The following is a 23928-nucleotide window of genomic DNA, read 5'->3' on the forward strand; positions in this document are numbered from 1 at the left end:
CAGCCGCCTGTGCTCCTCCGCCTTGCCCCCTACCCCCAGGATGAACACGACGGCATCGTGGTCCACAGTGATTGGAGCAAAACCAAATACCTCCCACCTCAGCCTCGAAACGTCTCCCCATCTGATTTGTTTAATTGTTAATACAATTTCCAATTTGATAAAACCCCAGTTCTGACAACCAGAAAAGAAAAAAAATAATAACTTCAGGATTCGAGCTCTGAATAATTTCTGCTTCCATTTTTCAGTCTATAATCCCCATCCCCCAGGAAAACTTACCCGTCTTGTTCCAGTTTGAGGATGCTCCTTATTTCCCAAGAAGTCACCCCTTTACCCAGACACACTCATCAATAAAGCCACATGGGGCAGGACAGGGCTGGGCGCTCACCTCTAGGTGGGGAGACAGATCCCAGCCTCCCCTCCCATTTCATCAGGAGATCAGCCCTTAATGAAGGGAAGAGATTCCAAAGGTGAAAGTCCTTGACTTGGTGACAGATTGATGCAACAGGTATTTAGGGGCTGGTGGGGCTTCACACTGTGACATTGTTGTACCCACTCAGCGCCACCCTGCTGGCTTCCCGGACAGGTGGTGAGCAGGGAACATGTTGGAGGGCCTCACTTTTAGGGGAGAAATGGGCTATTTGATGTAAAGGAAACAGCATGAGGGCAGGAGTTAAGAGACCTGGCTTGTCACTAACTACCTCTGTGAGCTGAGGGAGGTCACTTCTCTGAGCCTCAGTTTCCTTGTTCTTAGAATGGACAACATGATTTTTAAGTTCCTCCTCTGAATCAATAGTGAGTCCTGGGAGACTGTGATAAATTAGGCAAGCAGCAGACTTAGGTGCTGAATCTCTCTCCCTCTCTTTTTTGGCTAATTGTAGTAAAATATACAGAATGTGAAACTGGCCATCTTTTTTCATTTTTATTTTATTTTTAATTATGGTAAAATACACATAAAATTTACTATCTTAACCATTTTTAACCATTCAATCAGTGGCGTTAAGTACATTCACAGTGTTGTACAACCATCACAACTGTCCATTTCCGGAACTTTTTCATCATCTCAGGCTGAAGCGCTACCCATTAAGCAATAACTCACCCCTTCCCCAAACCTTTGTAACCTCTATTCTATTTTCTGTCTAATGAATTTGGCTACTCTAGGTACCTTCTGTAAGTGGAGTCATACAATATTTGTCCTTTTGCATCTGGCTTATTTACTTAGCATAATGTTTTCAAGGTTGATCTGTATTGTAGCATTTATCAAAATTTCATTCCTCTTTAGTGTTGAATAATTCATTATAAATGTATGTATATGTATGTGTGTGTGTGTATATACACACACACACACACACACCACGTTTTGTTCATCTATTGATGGACATTTGGGTGGTTTCCACCATTTAGCTATTGTGAATAATACTGCAGTGAACTTTGGTGTCCAAGTATCTGTTCAGGTCCCTGCTTTCAGTTCTTTTGGGTGTATACCTAGGAGTGGAATTGGTGGATCATATGACAATTCTACGTTTAGCTTTTTTTTTTTTTAACATCTTTATTGGAGTATAGTTGCTTTACAATGTTGTGTTAGTTTCTGCTGTATAACAAAGTGAATCAGCTATATGTATGTATGTATGTATGTATATATATATATTTATTTATTTATTTATTTATTTATTTATTTATTTATTTATTTATTTATATATCTCTCCATATCCCCTCCCTCTTGCGCCTCCTTCCCATCTACGTTTAGCTTTTTGAGGAATTGCCAAACCTTTTTCCCTTTTGTTTACTCTTAAATGAAGGCACTCAGTCCTGCCACGGGTGTGTGATGGGGAGTCCCATGGAGGTGTAGATTGAACCCACCTGCATTCAGACAGGCTGTCTGGCACTGCCATTCCCCGTTCTCCCTGGTACTGATGTGGATCAGATGTGTTCTGGAGATCTGATGGCCATTACTGAGCCCAGGGCTGCACATTTTCTAGTTCTGGGGTGAACTGCCTTGTGGCTTATAGGTTGCTATGGAGAAAGGAAATAATTTTCTCTCCTTGTCCAGAATTGCAGAAATGATGATGATATGTGCACACATTTCTGATTTCATTTATAGAACTAGAACCCCAAACAGGAGTGGGGTAAGGACTGGGGGAAAAGGCAGGTGGTTTAATTGGGAAGGCAGAAAGATGGCTGACACTAGGACTGAACCTCTCAGAAACACTGACCAGAGTCGCAGAATGGCCCAGATGGAGCCAAAGTTGATCCAAAGAGCAAGCGAGCAGATGAATTGGCCCAGCCCGGAGCTGCTTTGAACCCACAAGGTCTAGGTTCAAATGTCAGCTCTACTTGTTATTTTGGGCTGTGAACTTAACCTCCCTCAAGTTCAGTTTTCTCATTTGTAAAACAAGGACAGTCATGAGAGTTCTGAGGATAAATAAAAACATGCCTGTGAGCCCATTCCCACAGTGCCTGGGCCCACACTCAATACAGGTTAGGACCTCTTTTCCCTCAAACCCCGAGCATCAAGCTCAGGTGCTGTGTTAGACTGGGAAGACCTTCCCTCACCTCCAAGTTCTAGAAACCCACTTTAAAACGTGAGTTTTTGAGACAGTTTGCCGTGGTGGCCATTGTGGTGGCCCTTCTAGAATTTTCCTATTGTCTTTCTACTGCTTTCTTTCTCTCCAAGTCAAATGTTTCATCTTTTTGGGACTGGTAGATGGGCCTTTTTTAGCAGGTACAAAACTGACTTTTAAGCAAAGGATAGACTCTTTGGGTAAAATTTAAAAATTTAAAAACTAACAGAAAAGCTCAGTTATCCCGGGCAAAATTCTTCTGGACACTGTTGGAAATGAACGCTTCATGCAGCAATCCAGATTCATTGACTGCGAAAGGTTCGCTCTCCAGGCAGCCACAGCAGGAGTGAAGGGAGAAGCGACGTGAAGACACTTTGAGGCCATAACCTTATGTAAACAGAAACTTTTGTCGTGAATGATAACCACAGAGAAGTAAATGTGTGATAAGTGAGCGTGTATCCAAGTAGACAGATGTCCCCGGCGCTGAGGTTCAGCTGGGCTCTCTGCTCATCCTTGCTGATTTAATTCAATGAGCCGACCTGCAAACACAGCCAGCGTTCCGATGATGCAGACGAGCATGAAGACTCCGAGGAGAATGTGGTCCATCACCATCGCAACGTACTTCCATTCCTCGGCCGCCTGGGAGAGAGAAATGTGTTAGAATTTCCGTAAGACGGTCACGGACTCACGACGTTCATGCTATCCGTCATCTAGGCGCCCTTCAATCTGTTGATCATCCCTCCACTGGCATTATGATCTTTATTTTTTAAATAGGTTATTCACAATATGATGACGTGCTAAGATGGCCTGGGGGGTCACTGGGCACATCTTACGTCAGCAGCTGCCCCTTGAACGCCAACCTTCCCATCCAGCCAAACCCATCCCTCTGTGCTCGAGCATTTGACCATTTAAACAAGAGGTGCAGATCCCAAGCCACAGAGCTTACGTTATTGGACTCCTGGTCTGACTTCATGGTCTCTGCGATGTATTTGATGCCCTCGATGGCACTTTTCACCTCGGGGTGTTTGATCAGGGGAGAGTGGAAACCCATGGGTGGAGGTCCAGGCTTCCCAGAAATGTCAGAAATATCAATGTCTTCTGTAAAAAATTTTTTGTCTTGTTTTTCTCTGGATGGTCTTTTCATCGTGGAGAAGAACATGATATTTGGGATAGTGTCGATAAAAATCTATAATAAAATAAAAAAGAAGTCCACGTATGGGAATTATTGTCAGCAGGGCAAGCATCAAACTCTGATTTTGAATAAGCAATGTGACCTTAGGCGAATCATTCAGCTTCTCTGGGCCTCAGCCTCTTTGTCCCTAAAACAAAAGGACTATACTAGATTTTCTCAAAGCTTCCTCATCTGTATCCTGTGACCTGTCAAATTACTAAGGCTAACAGAGATGATTCTGTAATGCCAGCAGCTTGCCACTGGAGAGAGCCTGTGTGCAGCTACTGACTCATAAGAAACGAATGAAGCTTAAGCTTCCAGATCCCCTGTAGGCACCCACTTCTTTCAAGGCCTGTGTCCTCATGATCAAAAGGTTAAAGAAAGGGCCCCTCCCGCTAAAAAATATATATAAGGTTCCGGCCCCACAAAACGGCTAGACTGTTTTCTTCTGTTTCTTGATCCTGAAGAAATGCAACAGGTATTGCCAGGAGTCACCTGGCCTTTAGAGAAGCAGGGACTGTCTCTCCTCCCAAAAGAATACATTGCAAGCGGTAGTTTCTCTGTCAATTCATAACAAATCTTTTGCATTGTGCACAAAAGACTGGACGTTAGTGTCTCTGTGAAGATGTATAAAAGAACCAACATATTGGAAATGTTAACACATTTTAAAATTCAGTAATGTAAATATTTGCGACCAAGTTCCTCACTAAAACTTTTTGACAATCTCTCATCAAGCCCGCTCCCTACCCCGACTCCCAATTTCTAGCCCTTATTCTAGTCTCAGCAGATGATTCTACCAGCAAAAATATAAGCAGTCTGTTCACAAACTGGAAGACATAAAAACAGACATCTCAAGATTTCACAGCATTTGAATAAAAGGATAGTGATTTATTCATCTTCTCTAATCAAAGAGATTCTTTAAGGTTGAGTTTGGAATGGGCTCTGTTAATTCTGGTTTTCTTATCTCCCTGGGACGGTTGCTTGAGTTATTTATACCCAGCAAGAAGCCAAAGAAAGTTCCTTCCCCAAAACCCCTACAGCCCAGAAAGGACTTTCCGTTCCTAAGTGCCCACAAGGGTTACCTAGGAGGCCACTGGCCACACAGAAGAGTAGACCTGCGGATGCCTTGAGGGAGGGGCGGCCCTGTGCAAAGTGTGCCGGGGCCTTGCTCGCTCACCTTCCGCACCCACTCGGGCATGACGTGGGTGCTGGGGGAGCGGTGGTGTGTGTTGATGACGATGACGGTGATGATGATGGATGCGATGACGAACACCATGGTGAACAGCATGTACTTGCCAATCAAGGGCACCGCACTGGAGGTGGAAGGGATCAGCTCCACAATGACCAGAAGGAACACGGTTAAGGACAGCAGGACAGAGATGCTCAGAGTCATCTTCTCTCCTGGACAAAAGAAGAAACAAACACAACCCACCTGTTACGGGCTAAATTGTTCTTCCACCCTAATTTATGTGTTGAAACACTAAGCCCCAGCACCTCAGGGACTGTTTTGGAGATAGGGCCTTTAACGATGTAATTCAATTAAAATGAGGTCTTAGGGTGGGCCCTCATCCAATATGACCGGTGTCCTTATTAGAAAAGGAGATTAAGACACAGACACACACAGAGCAAAGGCCATGTGAGGACACAGGGTGAAGACAGCCATCTGCAAGCCAAGGAGAGAGGCCTCAGAGGAAACCAACCCTGCTGACGCCTTGATCTTGGACTTCCAGCCTCCAGCACTGTGGGAAAATAAATTTCTGTTGCTTAAGCCACCAGTCTGTGGTCCTTGGTGAAGGCAGCCCTAGCAAATGAGCACACCACCAAAACCCAAGGGTGAGAGGAATGTGACCGGCATGTTCTCAAGGTCTCGTTGTGGGGAATTTTTTCTGCAGAATTTCCTGTGAGACCTTGGCAACTTAACTCTGCTGATGATGGCAAGTGGCAGGTGTTTCCATCAGAGGCTTCCAAGCAGGAAATGCTACTTCACCTCTTGCCCAGCATTCCGTTTCTTGGCGGAACTCAGGAAACCCAGAGATGTTCTGGGTTGTAATCGAGACCCCAGATGGCAGTTTTTCCATCTGCAGCAGAATGTCTTAAACCTCACAAAACTGAACTGCAGCCTGGCCTACTTGTTACTCAGCAGTTGGATGGGCAGCCCAGAAGTACATGTATCTTTTTCTCATTGTGGGAGCAAGCTGCAAGACCAAAGCCGAGAAAGGACAAAATCAATGATTTCACACCACTCACTTTCTCATCTTCATCTAAGGGGATGATTTGGGTTTTTTTTCTTGTTTTGACTTTTTTTGTTTTTCATATTAAGGGATGAGGGATTCCCCTTCCCCTGAATATTTTCTCCAGGCCCTATAATTTCAGGGTGAACAATTCCCGGATGGTGTCTTGGTTGGACAAGTAAACAAGAAAGCCAGGGGCTGGATGGCACCAGAATATTTTTGTGGGGATTGACCAGCTCAGATGCAGTAGAGAGCCTTTGGAAGGGACTTTCCTTGGGCTGGTCTTGGTGTTTGTGTCCTGGGAAACCCCTCGTGTGGCCCTGCTTTCCAGTGTGGAGCTTTTCCCATTCTGGATGCGTCCAGATGCTAGGAATATACACAGGATCCAGAATGGATGCAAACAAGAAATTGTCAGTTTCTGGTGGGTAGGAAAGTCTTCAGAAGTAAAAAAGAAAACAGAATTATAAATATAAAATATTGATCAAGGTACATCAAATTTCTTGATTAATGATAATAATGATAGCTAACAATTATCAAGCAGTCTCACTGTTCTAAATGCCTTTCAAGCATAAATCATTTAATATTTATAGAAACTCTGATTAGTTTCCATATTGCCCTGCCTAGAGTTTTCTCTCTTCACTTTAAGAAGCCTCATTTGATTAGAAAGTTGAAAAAAATATTTGTTTGTGATCATTTGTTTAAGAATGAGTACAATCCCTAGAACATATGTTCTGTGGGGAAAATTCTGCCTTATTCTCTACCTTATCCCTGTCTTGTAACAGTTGTTTAAACGGTATATGTTGAGTGAGTGAATGTGTAAGTTTTTTTTCCTTGTTGGAAAGTTGGATTTAGACTTTTGTGGGTTTTTTTTTTTGGGCCTTTTGATAAAATTGTTATCTGTCATAAGTTTGAGGACCACCTTACCACCTTTCTTTCTTCCCTGCTTGTCTGCCGTAAATCGTTTAAGAGCAATGACTTGCTTGCAGGCATATGTGTTCCCTTTCCCCCTTTTCTGTAGATTGTTGGTGTCTGGTGAAATTATGTCACAGATGTGATTACTCAGTAGGAGGTAAGTAAGTCGTCCAGGCTGATATGGGAGAAAGAATTGCCACTTGGGAAGTATGGTGTTGTGTGTAAAGATACTGCCATCTGGAGAATAGATACACAAAAGCTATTTTCAAGGGGCAAGCAGTGGGCAAAGGAGGCAAGACTTGATTAGTCACATACAGCAAGTGACTTCATGGGGTACGAGGCATCGGCAGTGTCTGTGATACACGCCTTACCCAGCACATTTCGGGGCACACAGCAGGTATTCAGCAAATAGGTGCTGGTGGTTATTCACTTAACCAGACTGAGCTATGTATGCGCATCCTCAGAGTCCCCTTCAGCTCTCTGCCTGCTCTGTAGTCTGCCCCAGCTGGGACTTCACCACTGCACATGGCCACTCAGTACATGCGTCCTCCCAGGGATGGTGATTTGGGTCTGTCTGCCTGTATTTGTCTATTAGCCGTGGTTATTTCTGGCTTCCCCCAAAATAGTAGCCCGAGATCCATCAGGGTCAGCAGCCGCCGCCATGGCAACTGCACCCACCTGAGTCTGTGGGCAGGTAGAACACCAGGCCGGTTAAGAAGGAGAAGAGCAGGCAGGGAATGATGACGTTGACGATGAAGTAGAGGGGCAGGCGCTGCATGACAAAGTGGTAGGTGATGTCCAGGTAGGGGGTGGAGGGGCAGCAGGCGTAGAACACCCAGTGCTTCCAGCCCCGGGAATCCTTGATCACCCACTCCCCACTCTCCATGAAGTTGCTTAGGTCTGGCTGGTCGCTTTCCTGAGAAGATGGAATGAAACTTTGAATTCCCAGCCTCGTCACCCTGAGGAGGGGTAGGGTTTCCTAATCAGCTGTGACAAGGCAGCCGATCCCAGCACTGTCACATACCCAGGAGGGACCCTGGCTCACCTTCGCTTTGGGGTCTTAGGTTCCTTTCCTGTAAAATAAGGGGGTTTGGACTATTGGAATTCTCCATGTTGACTCTACATTCAAGTCACTTGGGAGCTTTAAAATATATGGGTGCCCTAGCTCCACCCCAGTCCGATTAAATCAGAATTCTTGGGCCTGAGCCTGGGCATAGAGAATTATTTAAGCCCCAGGTGGTTCTCTTATGCAGTGCATCAAGAACCTTCCCAACCAATTGAGAACCATCAAACTAGACAATCCCCAAAGTTCGAATGGGTGCTGAGAGCCTATGATAATGGAGGAGCAGAGTTGGAGACTGAATCACGCTTTTCCTGCATCCAACCGCCTCACGGTAGGTCACCACCTACCGGGTTGATGGCCACCACGGATCCGTCATAGGTCCAGGTGCCCAGCTTCATGCTGCAGTTCTGTTCGTCAAAGGGAAAGTGGGTGACGATGATCTCGCAGTAGCTTTTAAAGATGGCGGGAGGTGTCCACGTGATGTGGCCAGTGTAGTCCAGGAGCACTTTGGTGAACTTGACAATGGCAAAGTCACCATCTGCACTACAGTTGGGATAAAAGAGGAACAGGGATCCAAGTGACAGATGAGCCTTCAATTCTGCTTGGGGATGTTAACGGGAGACAGTTGTTAATTATTCAGGTGCTAATTATAGAAGCTTTCTTTTGCGCTGCATCACTTTTTATCTGTGACAATGTTTTTCAGATTTGTCTGATAATAAGGATCACTGGGGTGCTTGTTTAAAATATAGATTCCTGAATCTAAAAAATAATACAAGTGAATCTTTACAGAACAGAAACAGACTCACAGATACAGAAAACAAACTTATGGTTATCAAAGGGGAGAGGGAGGGGGAGGGACAAATTAGGAGTATGGGATTAACGGATACAAACTACTATACTTAAAATAGATAAGCAACAAGGATTTAGTGTATAGCACAGGGAATTATATTCAATATCTTGTAAAAACCTATAATGGAATATAATCTGCAAAAAATCTGAATCACTATGCTGTATACCTGCAACTAACACAATATTGTAAATCAACTATACTTCAATAAAAAATAAAATAAAACAAAATATATATTCCTGAGCACCATCTAAGTGCTGAATCAGGATATCTGGGGATGAACCTGAGAATCTACAGCTTTAAAGGAATAACAGGCGACACGGATTCACTGCATCCCAGATTTTTCTTCCCAGTCCTCAGTAGTATTTGTGATGTTAATCTCCATGTATCCCTTCTCTGATATACTTTGAAAGTTAATTGAGGAAAAAAACAGGAATTTTAAATAAAAACATGCCTAGTGGCTCATTACGGTGACAGGCAGGTTAAAGAAGGGGTCTGTTACCTTTAAAGAACTATTTAGACCCCAGTGGGGTGGGGGTCACAAACTCAGATACCTCCAGGGCTAGGCAGGCAAGGAAGGAGGGAGGGTTGAGCCTGGCAAGGGGAGAGACCCTGTCTCCTCTGAGGAAGGCGCCACTCGGCTCTGCCATGGTGTCTGCGTGGGAGCGAAGGCTCCATGTTGCCTGATATTGGATTCTTCCTTGGAAGCTGGGAATCAAGACTTTTAATCCAAAATTGCCATATTTTTGAATGTTGGATTTTTCTAGAGAAGTTAAAAATTCAGATTTTAATGTATTTCCCAATTTTCCAATGTTGGCAATAGTTTCTCGTTAAAAAAGGCAACATGGCAGATACTAAAAAATAACAAACTGTTTCTGCAGGCCTTGTTCAGTGGGTGGTCCGCTCATCCCAAAACAGCTCGTGCCCCAGGGCCTTGGCAGAGAGCAGGACAGTATAATAGGTGCTGAAAAGTGGGTGGGGTCTACCTTGCTGGGCTTTCAGGGACATGTGGTATATATTGTGCCTCACTTCATAAATCAAGAGATTTTCTTCTCGTTAATTTTTCCTTGGGACTGAGAAGAGGCTCTATCCAGAAAACCATGCAGCTTGAGACCCTCCCAACAGAGCAGACGGAAAGGATGGTCTATGTCTCCTTCTAAGCAGGTGAAACAGGATTCTCTCCCCTATGAGGGTCTTTCTGAGTGAGCTTATCAAAAGGACCCGAGCATTTTAATTGCTTCCCTCAGATTCTAAGTGAAAGAGAAACTTAACTCTGAGAGATAGACACTCTGTCCTATGAGCGTACTTGTCCAAAAGTTTACACAAATGATTGTGTACTTTGACTCAAGTTTGAATCCCAGGTCGGATTGGAAAATATGTAATAAAATATCAAAGTTGGGGAGGGTCATCTTAAAAGGTATCATTTCTGCTCACTAGCCCTGGCCACCTTCCCTGGTGAGTCTGCTAGAACGCACAGCCTGCTCGCTCCAGACACGTGCTGTAGGATGTCAGACCACAGATCCTCTAGGCCAGTGTTGAATGCTCCTGCCTGGGAAGGAGGCTCTTTGCAATGAACATTCCCTGACAAATGAAGGGCGTATGATAATGAACGTGTCATTAAATTGGAGTGTCTTGAATCACATTATAATTTCACAACGTGCAGTCTGTCACAGAGCCCAGCGGATGGGCTGCATAGGCATCCCAGGCCATCAGCAGCACGCGGCATCTTGGGATGCTGTGAAGATGTGATGAATAACAACCCCAGGAGGTTCAGACCTATTGGTCGGAAGGACATTTAATTCCAAGGAACTCAATTATATGATGTTTGGGTTCCTTGGATAGTTGCCATATACCCTACAGGAGCTCTCAGGGATTAAATGTCCCCCACCCTGCAGCCCTGATTCAATTTGGCTCTGATAATTGTTTCTATTCATAACATGAGACACCATATGGCAACCCTAGCATGTCAACTTGGCTCTTGGTTTTTAAGGGTTATTTAATGTGAACCGTGGTGAGACGCATGCCAAGAGTGGCAGCCCTTCCGTTAGGGCACTTGGGCTCCACCTGCCCCCGTAATGTCCGCCTCCTCATCCTGTCTGTTGTGCTTACTTGTTATAAAGAACTAGGTCTGGGTGCCAGATCTTTTCCGATGGAATGTGAATTTTTTTCACGCCACCATAGTCGTCTGGGTTCCATTTTAAGTTGCAATCCACCCATTGCTAGAAATGAAGACATTAGGTTGATTAAAAAACTAAAAATATTTTTAAAATCTAGGGTTATCAAGAGCTCTGATGAGCACGGTAATTCAGGTATGGACAGAAATTGTGCTCCAGTAAGAAGGGTTTGATTCAGAATTCAGTTTTCCCTTTAGTAACAAGTAAGAGCAAACACAGAGCACTGAGTACATGCAGGCACTGTTGTAAGCATTTTACCCATATTCGTCATTTAGTCCTCACAATGTTCCCATGAGGCAGGAGTGATTATTGACCCCATTTTACACGTGAGAAAACAAAGGTAGCCCCAAGTAACGCCACCAAGTGGTAGCAGATCTACCAGGTACACTGCCCACCTTAGGAAAGGAGAATGACCCTATTGGGAATGTTTTTCTCAAGCAGGCAACATCATTTTTGTTTAAAGTATTATATTTTCTTCTACATTATGAAAGTAACATATACCCAATGCAGCAAATTTGGATAACACAATGTTGAATTGTCTCCCCCAAATTAATATGAAGTTCTAACCCCCAAGACCTCAGAATGTGACCTTATTTGGAGTTAGGGTCTTTACAGAGGTTATTAAGTTAAAGTGAAGTCATTAAGGTGGGCCCTAATCCAATATGACTGGTGTCTTTATAAGATGGGGACATGTGAAGACAGATACATATTCAGGAAGAAAGTCATGTGAACGTGAAGACAACCAATTCTGAGCAAAGGAGAGAGGCCTGGAGCAGGTTCTCCCTCACAAACTTCAGAAGGAACCAGTTCTGCCAACACCTTAATTTTGGACTTTTGGCCTCAAAAACTGTGAGACAACAAATTTCTGTTGTTTAAGCTGTCCAGGTTGTGACTTTGTTCCAGGAGTCCTAGCAAACTAATACACACAGAAAAAGCACAAAGTACAATAAAAAAATAAACACCAAAACATGATCCACAGTCCCACTACCCCAAAATATCTACTTTTAACATTTTGATACATATCCCTGTTACCTAAATTGATTCCCTCTGGGCCCATGTTAAATTTCAGGGTGAATAAAAACAACATGAATGCAATTATCTAGCTGAGTTACCTGTTTCAGACGAACATTGGTTGTCACGATCTGATTTACTTCATCCTGAAAAAAAGATAAGGCCCCATCTTTAGGAGGACAAGAGGGGAGCCGGGGGAGGATGCCCCGGGGCGGGAGGTGTGGAGAGCCTGGAGCTCTCTTGTCTCACCACGTTGATGAGCTGTATCAGCTGCAGGCCCACCGTCACCTCCACGGCCTTGCGGTGGTCTTCCACGGGCCGTACTACGCTGTTGTAGTTTTCAAATAGCTTTGCCACCAGGCGGGTCTCATGTTCGGAGCCCAGGACGAGGCCAGCTGAGACAGCAAACAACACACTCACTGTCAGAGTCTGCTCCCACCCTCCACACACACTAACGTGAGTAACTGAGGTGTGGCCAGCTCATGGAAGGCACACAGGCCCCCTCGTTGAAGGGCTCCCCGATGCAGCTATTATTGCCTTGAATTCCTTTCCAAGTGCAGCTGCCAGTGTGGTCCCTTCCCAGTGGGGCATGCCAGATTATCATGCACTTGTACTTTGGACAGATGACATTCCTTCATCCAGCATCTGGCTGCATCAAGTTTGCTAGGAACACGCACACACAAGAAGAAAGGTCCACACAAAGTCGGTCTTGGTATTTCAGAATCTGGTCATGATGCAGTGAAATCTCAGATTGGCTGGCCTCAGAGCTCATGATGCTATGAACAGCCCAAGACTGATGCTGATTCACACCCACTAGGTTGTTATTCCATAATTAACAAAATTAAAATTGACAAATATTGGTGAGGTTACAGAGAAACTGGAATCCTCATATGTTGCTGGTGAGAGGTAAATGGTGTAGCTGCTGTGGAAAACAGTTTGGTGGTTTCTCACACAAGTTATACACAGAGCTACCATATGACCTAGCAATGCCATTCCTGGGTATATCCACAAACGAACTGGTCATACAAAAATTTGTATGTGGGGGTGGGGGGGGATAAATTAGGAGGTTGGGATTAACGTATACACACTACTATATATAAAATAGATAACCAACAAGGACCTACTGGGAATTACACTCAATACTAAGGAAAAGAATCTGTAAAGGAATATATATACATATATATATGACTGAATCACTGTGCTGTACACTTGAAACTAATACAGTATTGTAAATCAACTATACTTCAATTTATAAAAGAAAAAATCCAAACAAAAAACCCCCAAAGCAAACAAAAAATTTGTACATGAATATTCATAGCAGCAATATTTACAATAGCGATATGGTAGAAACAACCCACATGTCCATCAACGGATAAATGGATAAACAAATTGTGGTATATCTATGCAGTAGAATATTATTCAGCCATGAAAAGGAATGAAGTTCTGATACATGCTACAGCATGAATGACTCTTGAAAACATTATGCTAAGTGATAGAAGTCAGACACAAAAGGGCACATATTGTTTGATTTCATTTATATGAAATATCCAGAATAGGTCAATCCATAGAACAGAGAGTAGGTTAGTGGTTACTTGGGACTGTGGGGACTGGGGAATGGGAGTGACTGCTAATGCGCCCAGGGTTTCCTTCTGGGGTGATGAAAAAGTTCTGGAATTAGTGGTGATGGTTGCATAACATTGTGAATGTACCCAATGCCACTGGATTGTGTACTTTAAAATGGAAATTTTATGTAATGCATATTTTACCATGGTAAATCTTACATACTTATATATTTTTCCATAATTTTAAAAATAAAAAAATAATCACTGCTGATGGTCCCATGTCCCAATTAAGTTGCTAAGAGTGAAAACCACATGTTCTGCTGACCTGGGTTTGGGGCTCCTATTTGGAGCATGAATGATTCCAAGGAATCTTTACTACATTTTCCTTCAGGATGGAGGGCAATATCATCCAGTATTCTCAGAGCCCACAGGCTTTGTGTGTCCAGCGTGATATGGTCCTCACCAGCAGGCAGGCAGGCAGACATTCTCGCCTGAGATTCTAAGACGTGGGCTGACTTGTCTGCGGTCATGCGGCTAGGGCAGAGCTGAAGTTAGAGCCGGTCATTCTGTGCCGTGCTCCTGAGCTCACTTTTAATGTTATGAATGTGCTGGAAACTGTACAGCTACATGTGCCATTATTCCTATGAGAAAATGTGTTCCAAATTCCAACAAGTGCCTTATGAAGAATCTCTGTAACTCAAGCCTGCTGAGGTTTAGGGGTTGCCTGTTCAGGGCTGGGAGAGGAAGTAGACACACAATCCATTTGCCCGGATTCATGTAACCAGATCTCCCCTTTCCGCAGGTTATTGCTGAAACTACACTTTTTCCCTGGGCCAAGACAACTTTAAAAATGAAATGAGTGAGATGCTTTCCCTTTTTTCCCAGTTGTGTTAACCGATCACCGCTAAGGCAGGTTTTTTTTTTTTTTTCTCCTTGGATCCTAAGTTTGGAAGCATTTGTCAACAAAATAATTATTAAGTAAAAAGTAATTCCGTTTTCTATCTTTATTGATCATCAAAAATAATAACTAACACACCCAACTTGTCTTGTGCCAGCCCCTCTTCTATGTGCTTTGTATGTACTAAGTCTTTCAATCCTCATACCTGGGTGTGGTAGGTACTATCATGGTCCTCGCTTTACAGATGAGGAAACTGAGGCCCAGATTTCATAAATGGTGGAGCCAGGATTGACACCCAGAGCCCGTGCTCTCAACCATTATTTCTCATCCAGAACTTTATATCAGTTTGAAATAACCAGTGCTATGGAATGAATTGAAACATTTTCATGCTCCCAAAAGTATGTGTTTTAATTAGCCTGTAGAGCTTTATTAAAGGTCCTGTATTTGTATTACCTTATTGAATCCTTATAAAAATCCTATGAGGTCAGTCTTTACTCCTACTTCGCAGATGAGAAAACTGAGGTCTGGAGAGCTGAGCCATGTATTCATGGCTCCCAGCTAGTTAGAGGTGGGATTATAAGGGGAGGCTGTCTGACGAGAGGGCCTGTGCTCTTCACCACCTCCCTAAAGGCAAATGTGTCACGTCCATTCGGGTTTTTGAAGGTTTCAGTATAGCTCAGATATCTTCATTATGACCTTCCTGGACTCTATGTATTGAATGCCTTACCTAGCCTACCTCTTCATTTCTAGTTTCCCAAATTTTCTGGACCTAAAAGGGTCTGTGCAGAGCTTTCAAGTGGTATCTCCCCCAAACTACCTGCATGTGAGGACCCTTAGAGCACCATGTTGTCCAAAGACCCAGGTTTTGCAGGTGCCCCACTGAGCCCCTGGGATGCAGCTGTCCTCTATCCTCCACGCCTTGTCTATCCCGGGGCCCACCCAGCCCACGGTGGGAGCAGTGGGGGACTGGCGTGGATCACTGAGTGCCTTGGCCACTGGGTTTGAGGTTATTGCTTTGGTGTTACCTTGGGCTGCTTATTTTTAAGTGACCGTTTATTCCAGTTTGACAGGAAGAACATACTAGAAAGCAACAGAGAGAGCAGATGCTCAGCATTCTGTGGCAGGAAAACTATGCAGGCCAACCCTAAGTTCTGCTAGGGAGTAGGGATCACTGGGAGCCAGGCACGGTCAGGGTTCCAGGGACACTCACTTCCTCCTCTGCACCCTCGCCAAGGCCAAGGGGCCTTGTGCCTTTCGTGATGAACTTCTAAGGAATTTCCAAGGAGGTCTCCATTTCTTAGACCATATTCATTGGTATTCTTTTCTTTTTTCCTCCCCAAAGCAGGGTAGAATGATAGAAAACTTATAGAACCTGAACTCAGAATTCTAGGATTCTGTTCCCAACTCCAGTATGGTCTGGAGAATTGGAACACCTCTTCACGGATTCAATAAATCACAGTAAATACTTTCTTTGAGAAGCAGGATGTAAATTAACAAACACACAGACAAACACATACGTAATGTCAGAGTCTCCCTTTTCAGCAAAATCATGCTGGTCATCCCCATTCAGATGGTGGTAACATTAATTCATTTACATATTCGTTGAACATTTGCTGTGTGCAAAGCATTGTTTGAGGAGCTTTGAGGTTTTCCAGCATGAATCTGATACAGATCCTGTCTTCCTACCTTCATGGACATTGATATTTTCCATTTACATAAATAACTGTAAACAAGCTGGAAAGTAATATGCCATAAGAAAGGTGGTAATGAAGTGCTTGGGATTCCTGAGCTGGGGGAGAGGAAAAGTTGTAATGAAAGTGCTATAAAAATAGAATAGAGATCATTATGTGTTATGCTAACACAGGGAAAAGTGTCCCTCACTTTTGCCCCCAAAGGACTAAATCTAAGTAGGGGAATCCAGCCATAATTTTAAAGTGTTCTTTTGTACCATACTAGTCCAATCTGTATTTTTATGTGGGGAACAGCTTGGTGGGTTGGACAAAAGGAATTCTGTCCTGTTAATAGTCACCTTGGGTAATTCTTATCTCAACCTGGTGCTGTGTTTCTTGCTGCCTTTTCAATTTCAGGCTGTGTTTTCTGACCATGCACATAAAAAATGGAGTCTGATCACATTCCAAAGTGTGTGCATGAAGTGACTTTGGGAAGGTCAGTTCATGTCTTTTAGCCTCAGTTTCCCTATAATATAAATTTGAAGATGTTGGATTGCCTCATCTTGCTCTAAATTTCTGTTAACTATCCATGTGAATTGACACCAGCAAACTCTAGGTTTGATCTAAATACATATCACATACTTCAAAAAATAGCTAAACTTGCATTTTTGGAGATCTTTGGTGTCCTAAAAGATCTCTTAAGGATTTTTATATATAAACATATCACTTAAGAATTTCCATTGAGTGTAGTGTTTGCAAACACACACACACACACGCACACACCACCACCACCACCATCACCACCAAGCCAGCTTTGGTTGGATCGAGTCCAAATCCCAGAGGATATAGTTTATCAGAGTTCAGGCTATTTCCTTCAATTCTGCTATTGAAAAACATTAATAATAAAGCTCTTCACCTCTTTTGCCCAGAAGACCTGTGTTTGTCAGAGCAATATTAGAGAAGAGAAAACACAGAATGTCAGCCGCCTTGTTTCTCAGTTGAGATGATATCACCAGTAAACTTTTATATGAAGCAATCAGCAAACATCTATTTCCCTCGACCGGAAGTTTGGGATTCACGATAGCTTTTCAGCTGCTGTGTTGTGACACATTCCAGAGTTGAATGCAGGTCAAGGGCTGTGCAAGGTTTTATGGTTTCAATTCAAACCCAAACCTACATATAGTAGTGTCCTTTAAAAAAAAAAAAAAAGTAGGCCGTAATGCATTCATATGAATTTTTTTTTAGCTTCAGAAGTTTAAAAAATTACAAAATATTTCATCTCTCATGGAGAGAGTTTAGTTACAGTTATGAAAAGGTTTCTCCCTCCAGCACATGGAGCTGTCAATCTATCCTCTTCATTTTCAGAATTCTCCTAGAGCCATAAAGAGACTTGTTAACCATATTGCTTGTGATTATAAGTCACCCTTCTAAGTTCCTATAGTTGTTCAACTATGATAGCAGCTCCAGGATGGTAGAAGAGGTGCTGAATCAGATCATACGGATTATTAAAATGCAGGCACTGAAGGAAAGAGAGATTGCATGTCTACTTTGTAGCTTTTGACCAGGCAGCTCCTATTTTAATTGGATAACCCAACTAAAAATCTTTATCCACAAACCCAATCAAGCCAACATCGGTGAGAAACTGACAGAGCAGCCTGGGGCTGGTGAAGCCCTGCCATTCTGTGTTCCCATCAAAGAAGCAAGACTCTGGTTCGGGGGCTTCTAGTGCTTCAGCCTCGAAGGAGAGCCCCGCAGCCCTGGCACTTACCTGAGCAGAGGCCGAGGAGCAGGAAGAGTGGCCGGGGCTCCATGGGCTGGTGGTGGAGTGGTCGCCTGTGCCGCTCTCTGGCTGGACACTCAGCTGCTGGAGGGTTTGGCAAGTGAGTGGGCTGAGCCAAGCTATCGTTTACGCCACCTGTTTGCGGCAGTGACAGCTGGGCTGCCCGGAGCCTTGGAGCCCCGGAGCCCCGGGGCTGAGGTCCTTACGTTATTGCAGGGTGTACACTTTACACAACTGCTGGACCTTTGACAAGTTGAGGGTGAACTGCACTGTGCTTTCAATGCACCATGAGTCAGGTCTTCATAAAAAAAAAAAACCAACACGTTAGAGCAGGAAATGAATTATTTTGCCCGGTGAGCAACTCCCTCCCTTTTGTATAAACCAGAGCCTCATCTGTGTGGATTGATTTGATCAGGGTCACTGGGTCTGAGTAGATAGTCAGCTGTGTGTGTAAGACGCTGATCATCCTAAATCACAAAAGTCCACGTTCTACAAAGAGGAAAATTTATTTGCTCTGGTTCCCTCTAGGCTGAGAATGCCTGGGGCTTTTGTGAGGGAGTGGATTTGAGAAGAGTGGGGTTGGTGCCGCTGGAGAGAATTCCATGTTTGATTGGGTTTGGTTTTAAACAACGGTGACTTCTTCCATAAAACTGGTTTTACGATGGTCCCCGGAGTGGCTGTCCCCAGCCCTGTCTCTGTATCAGGCAATACCTATCCTGTAGTGCGCCATTAGCGACAGCAGACAGCCCACCTCCCATGTCCTGTTATTCAAGTGAGAAGTAATTAATGGGAAAATTGTCCCACTGCATAAGCGCTGTTCCAGGCTCCTACTTCCTGCCGTCATTCCTCTGCCTACTCTCACTCAGGGAAGCAAAGAGCAGAGTGCTTCAGGTTTTCAATTTATTCGTTTTAAAAAAAAAATCCCAAAAGCCAGTCATTAGTAATTGCTCAGTCAGAGAAGGATTTTTACCAAAATAGAAAAGGGAGCAGTTATTTAAAGACACCCTGCCGGTTCCTTCCTTGCTTCCTTCTCAAATTGAATCAGGTGAAGAAGGTCCCTCACCTCAAGCCCAAAAACAGCATCCTGGCCAATTCCCCCATTCCAGTGAATCCAAAGAAATAATTAGGGAAAGGGCTGGGAGTGTAGTGAAGAGAGCTTGGAGTCTGCATTATTTTTTTATATAAATTTATTTATTCATTTATTTAATTTTTGGCTGCATTGGGTCTTTGCTGCTGCACGCGGGCTTTCTCTAGTTGCAGTGAGCGGGGGCTACTCTTTGTTGCGGGGCACAGGCTTCTCATTGTGGTGGCTTCTCTTGTTGCAGAGCACAGGCTCTAGGCACGCGGGCTTCAGTAGTTGTGGCACACGGTCTTCAGTAGTTGTGGCTCACGGGCTTAGTTGCTCCGCAGCATGTGGGATCTCCCGGGACCAGGGCTCGAACCCATGTCCCCTGCATTGGCAGGCGGATTCTTAACCGCTGCACCACCAGGGAAGCCCGAGTCTGCATTATTTATATATTTTTTGCTTTAAATTGTGGGAGATGTGCTGTCAACGGAAAAATTGGTTCCCTCCTTTCCATAGCATAGCACTGCGACTACAAAGCCAGGAATACATCCTTTCACCCTGCCCCTTACATCTACATGGAGCCATGGGACTGAGTTCTAGAAAATGAAATGGGAGGGGAAATTTTGAGATTCACCATCCTCCCACTGGAGCTTGTCCATGCTCTTCTAGTCTCTGACTGGCTGGAATGGACATGACGCCCAGGGTGACCTTGGAAACCACATGTTGAAGGGGGCTTTGCTTTTGATATCCTGAATCCTTGAGTGACTCCAGGGAGGAGGGCGCCCCATTGGCCTGGTTACCACCCAGCTCTATTCCATGAGAGAGAAGAAAACTTTGACTGTGTCAAGCCATCAAAATTCTTGGGTTTATTTGTACAGAAGGTAGTTTTATCATTATTAATACAAAATTTACTCCCTTGCATTGGGGATCCTAAAACATGTAGCACAGCGGGGAAAGTAAGAAAATTGGTACGGGAGGCAGAAAAGATGAAGATAATAGTAAATTACTTAATAAAACTGTTGTCCTGGATTTCTTCATGAGCAAAGTATGTACCAAGCCAGTGGCTCTAGAAGAGGTTGGAAAACACAAAGTCAGTGTTAGGGTTTTGGGGGTTTTTTGTTTGTTTGTTTGCTTGTTTTGTTTTTTGGCCACATGGTGTGGCTTGCAGGATCTTAGTTCCCTGACCGGGGATCGAACCCATGGTCCCTGCAGTGGAACGGTAGAGTCCTAACCACTGGACCTCCAGGGAATTCCCAGTTCTTATTGGCTTTGCTTAGGGAGTCTGTACAAGGAAGAGTCAAGCTCAGGCAACAATTGGTTGGTTCAAGAACAGAAATGAAAGGGATAGGATGAGTCCAGAAATCTGGAGCTTTCTGCTTTGAACCCTAAGAGTAAGTGATAACGTGGAGAAAAAAAAAAAAAGGTTCTGAGAAACAAAAGCCCATTAGGACTTCTCAATACCTGGTCTCACCACTGTAGCAAAAATTGTTTAAGGTTGCTCTCTTCACGCTCAGGCCAATTTCTTTCCCAGAGGGCTTCAGGATGGTTTCCATTAAGTTGGAGGAGAGAAGCCTAGGGGTTAGGGTGCAAAGAGGTAAATCGGGCTTGGGAACTGTGTCTGGTAAAGAACCCTAGGTGTGCATACTGTCACGTGCAAATGACTGCAAAGAAAGATTTCAGAAGCTTACTAAATATTTGAAGGAATTGTATGGCCAAAGAATTCTGTTTTTTTTTTAAGAGTTACTTTTTTTTAACGTCTTTATTGGAGTATAATTGCTTTACAATGTTGTGTTAGTTTCTGCTGTACAACAAAGTGAACCAACTATATGTATACATAATCCCCATATCCCCTCCCTCTTGCATCTCCCTCCCACCCTCCCTATCCCACCCCTCTAGGTGGTCACAAAGCACCTAGCTGATCTCCCTGTGCTATGCGGCTGCTTCCCACTAGCTATCTATTTTACATTTGGTAGTGTATATATGTCCATGCCACTCTCTCACTTCGTCTAGAGTCTGTCATACAGAGTGAAGTAAGTCAGAAAGAGAAAAACAAAAACCGTATGCTAACACATATATATGGAATCTAAAAAAACAATGGTTCTGATGAACCTAGGGGCAGGACAGGAATAAAGATGCAGACGTAGAGAATGGACTTGAGGACACGGGGAAGGGGCCAAAGAGTTCTTGAACTCAGACTACCAAAACTTTGGTTGCCCAAGCCTTGAATCAGTCCTTGGGTGCCCAAAGACGCACTGGGGGAAAGCAAGCTACAGTCTCTGCAGGAGGGCACTCTCCGCACTGCTCACCTCACATGCGGCCTTGGAGATAACGGACCAGGAAGAAGCCCCGCAGAGGGCACATCCAGGAGCCACGGAGGGCAATGGACAAGGGAGCTCCGCCCAGAGAGCAAAATCAGAGACTTAACCAAGGAATTGTTGCAGAACCTCTCAGTGCCCAGCCACGTTCCCTTGGCTTTCACCTCGACCTGGAGAAATCTACTGACTGCCCACACCTGCAACCCTCTACCTGAGATTTTTTTTTTTTTTTTTTTTCTTTCTGGCTGTAGGACAGGGGACGTGATGGAAGTGCAAGGGAATTAATGCCCCGCAAAACAGCCCTCAACCACTGTCGGAGGATAAATTCCCGCCTCGGATGGGATAACTGAGGCACTCTCTGCACTGCGTCCCAGGGTTCATCCATGGGATGGAGTCCTGGTTGCCCATAGTGGACGTGGCCTGACAGCCTTGCCTTTATTCGTTTCCATCTCTTTTCTGTCTCAGTGTCCCCACCCTGCCACCTCTCTGATAAACCCCTTGCTGGGTCTGCTTCTGGGGAAACACAAATCAAGACAGAATTTCTCACGCTGTCTGGGCAGGGGATCTTCATGATGACGTGAGTGGGTGCCTTTCCCACGTTTCCACCATCTTACCTATTCTCTTCTGTGGGTGAACCGCTGGAACTGCAGACTAAAAAAAAATATTAAAACTGCTATCATCTACAGGAGTAAACCTATTTTTTTCATTGAAAAGTTCATTATTAAAGTAATTCAACTTTATTATAGAAAAATTGGAAAACAGATGAACAAAAAGAAAAATTTTTACCCATGATCCTCCTACCAGAAATATCTATGGTTAATGGGTTATTTTATATACATTCAGACTCTTTCCATGCATTTATGTATGTTTTATGTATTTGTGTATTTATTTTCACTGACCCCCAAACCCTGCTTTATGTTACTTGAAGTCAAAAGATTTCCTTTAATTTTTAGGTTTTTATGCTAGGGAAATGATATTTTCAGGAAAAGATGAATTTTTTTGCAGTTTTATTGAGGTGTAATTGACAAATAAAATTGTAAGATATTTAACGTGTACAATGTGATGATTTGACATCCATATCCGTTGTGAAAGCATTCCGCCCATGCCTTCACTTATTAAAAATTTTTGTCATCGGGCATTGCTATGTGCCAGGCACAGTTCTAGGCATTTGGAATACATCCGTAAATAAAATGAAGATTTCTGTTCCTCAGGAAAAATGCATTCTAGTTGGCGGAGATTATCAATAAAAAAATATATAGAACTATACTCCAATTAAAAAAATAAATATATATACAGGTAATAAGTGAATTGTTTAGTATCTTAACAGGTCAAAATGCTGTGGAGAAAGTAGAGCTGGGTAAGGGGGATCGGGGCAGCTGGAGAGGGGATCGCGATTGTAAACGTGGTAGGTCGCGGGTACGCGTCAATGAGGATGAGGCATCTGAGCAAACACTTGAAGGAGGCGCAGGTATCTGCGCGCTGAGCATTCTGGGCAGAGAGAGCAGCAGTAGAGGTCCCCAAGGGGAACGGGCCTGGCGTGCTGAAGGCAGAGCAACGAAGCCAGCCCGGCAGCAGCAGAGTGAGTGATGGGGAGACGGCCAGAGGATGAAGTCAGAGAGTAGCCTGGGGGCAGAGGGGACTCAGCACACCTTGTAGACTTTTACTCCGTGTGAGCGGCGGAGCCCCTGCATGGTTTTGAGCGGGAGTGACGTGATCTGACACATGTTGTAAAAAGGGCAACTCTGGCTCCTGTGGCGACCGGAGGCTGTAGGGGAGACAAGTTAGGAGCTACACAGTAATGCAGGTGGTGGATGGGACCAGAGTGGATGCAGTGAGGGCCATGAGAAGTAGTTGGATCTGGGAACTATATTCTGACACCAGAGCTAACGGGATTTCCTGAAGGATTGGAGCTGGATGCAAAAAAAAAAAAAAGAGGATGATGATTAAAGATGATTTGCAGGGCTTCCCTGGTGGGGCAATGGTTGAGAATCTGCCTGCCAATGCAGGGGACACGGGTTCGAGCCCTGGTCTGGGAAGATCCCACATGCCGCGGAGCAACTAGGCCCGTGAGCCACAACTACTGAGCCTGCGCGTCTGGAGCCTGTGCTCCGCAACAAGAGAGGCCGCGATAGTGAGAGTCCCGCGCACCGCGATGAAGAGTGGCCTCTGCTTGCCACAACTAGAGAAAGCCCTCACGCAGAAACGAAGACCCAACACAGCCAAAAATAAATAAATAAATAAATAAGCTCCAATCTCTTTAAAGAAAAAAAAAAAAAAGATGATTTGCAGGGTTTTGGCCTGAACATTATGAAGGTTTTATGTGCCAACAAGTGAATTAAGGAAGGCTGTGGATGGAGCAGATTAAAAGGGAGGAAAATCATGAATTCTGTTAGTTTGAGGTGTCTATTAGAAATCTGAGCCGGCAGTTGGATTTAGGAGTCAGGAGTTTAGAGGAGAGGTCTAGACTAGCGTAAATGGTGCTTAAAACCACGACTGGATAAGATCAAAGGAATGAGTATGGGCAGAGAAGAGAACTAACATCAAAAGCGCAATGAGCTATCACCTCACACCTGTCAGAATGGCTATCATCAAAAAGACCACAAATAACAAATGTTGGTAAGGCTGTGAAGAAAAGGGAACCCTCATGCACTGTTGAGGGGAATGTAAATT

The 23928-nt window shown here is 44.1% G+C and overlaps 1 protein-coding gene and 1 long non-coding RNA gene across 4 annotated transcripts in view; one reads left to right on the plus strand and one right to left on the minus strand.

Annotated features, from left to right (window-relative positions):
* LOC132369028 (uncharacterized) overlaps window positions 1–23928 on the plus strand; it is a 130221-nt gene that overhangs the window by 22031 nt on the left and 84262 nt on the right. The gene's annotated exons all lie outside the window — the stretch shown is intronic.
* Window positions 967–18100, minus strand: CHRNA1 (cholinergic receptor nicotinic alpha 1 subunit). 2 transcript variants are annotated; one of them, XM_059928130.1, is made up of 9 exons: window positions 17866–18100; window positions 12217–12362; window positions 12069–12113; window positions 10892–11001; window positions 8283–8478; window positions 7551–7644; window positions 4907–5130; window positions 3505–3744; window positions 967–3197 (listed from the first exon to the last, which is right to left on the minus strand). In XM_059928130.1, exons 1-9 carry the CDS (start codon window positions 17906–17908, stop codon window positions 3066–3068), a joined length of 1230 nt encoding a protein of 409 aa, XP_059784113.1. In that variant the 5' UTR covers window positions 17909–18100; the 3' UTR covers window positions 967–3065. The 2 variants fall into 2 exon arrangements, with proteins under 2 accessions (XP_059784113.1, XP_059784112.1); XM_059928129.1 differs by having other exon boundaries at window positions 7551–7788.

This window comes from Balaenoptera ricei, chromosome 7 (assembly GCF_028023285.1).
Source record: "Balaenoptera ricei isolate mBalRic1 chromosome 7, mBalRic1.hap2, whole genome shotgun sequence".
Lineage (NCBI taxonomy): Eukaryota > Metazoa > Chordata > Mammalia > Artiodactyla > Balaenopteridae > Balaenoptera > Balaenoptera ricei.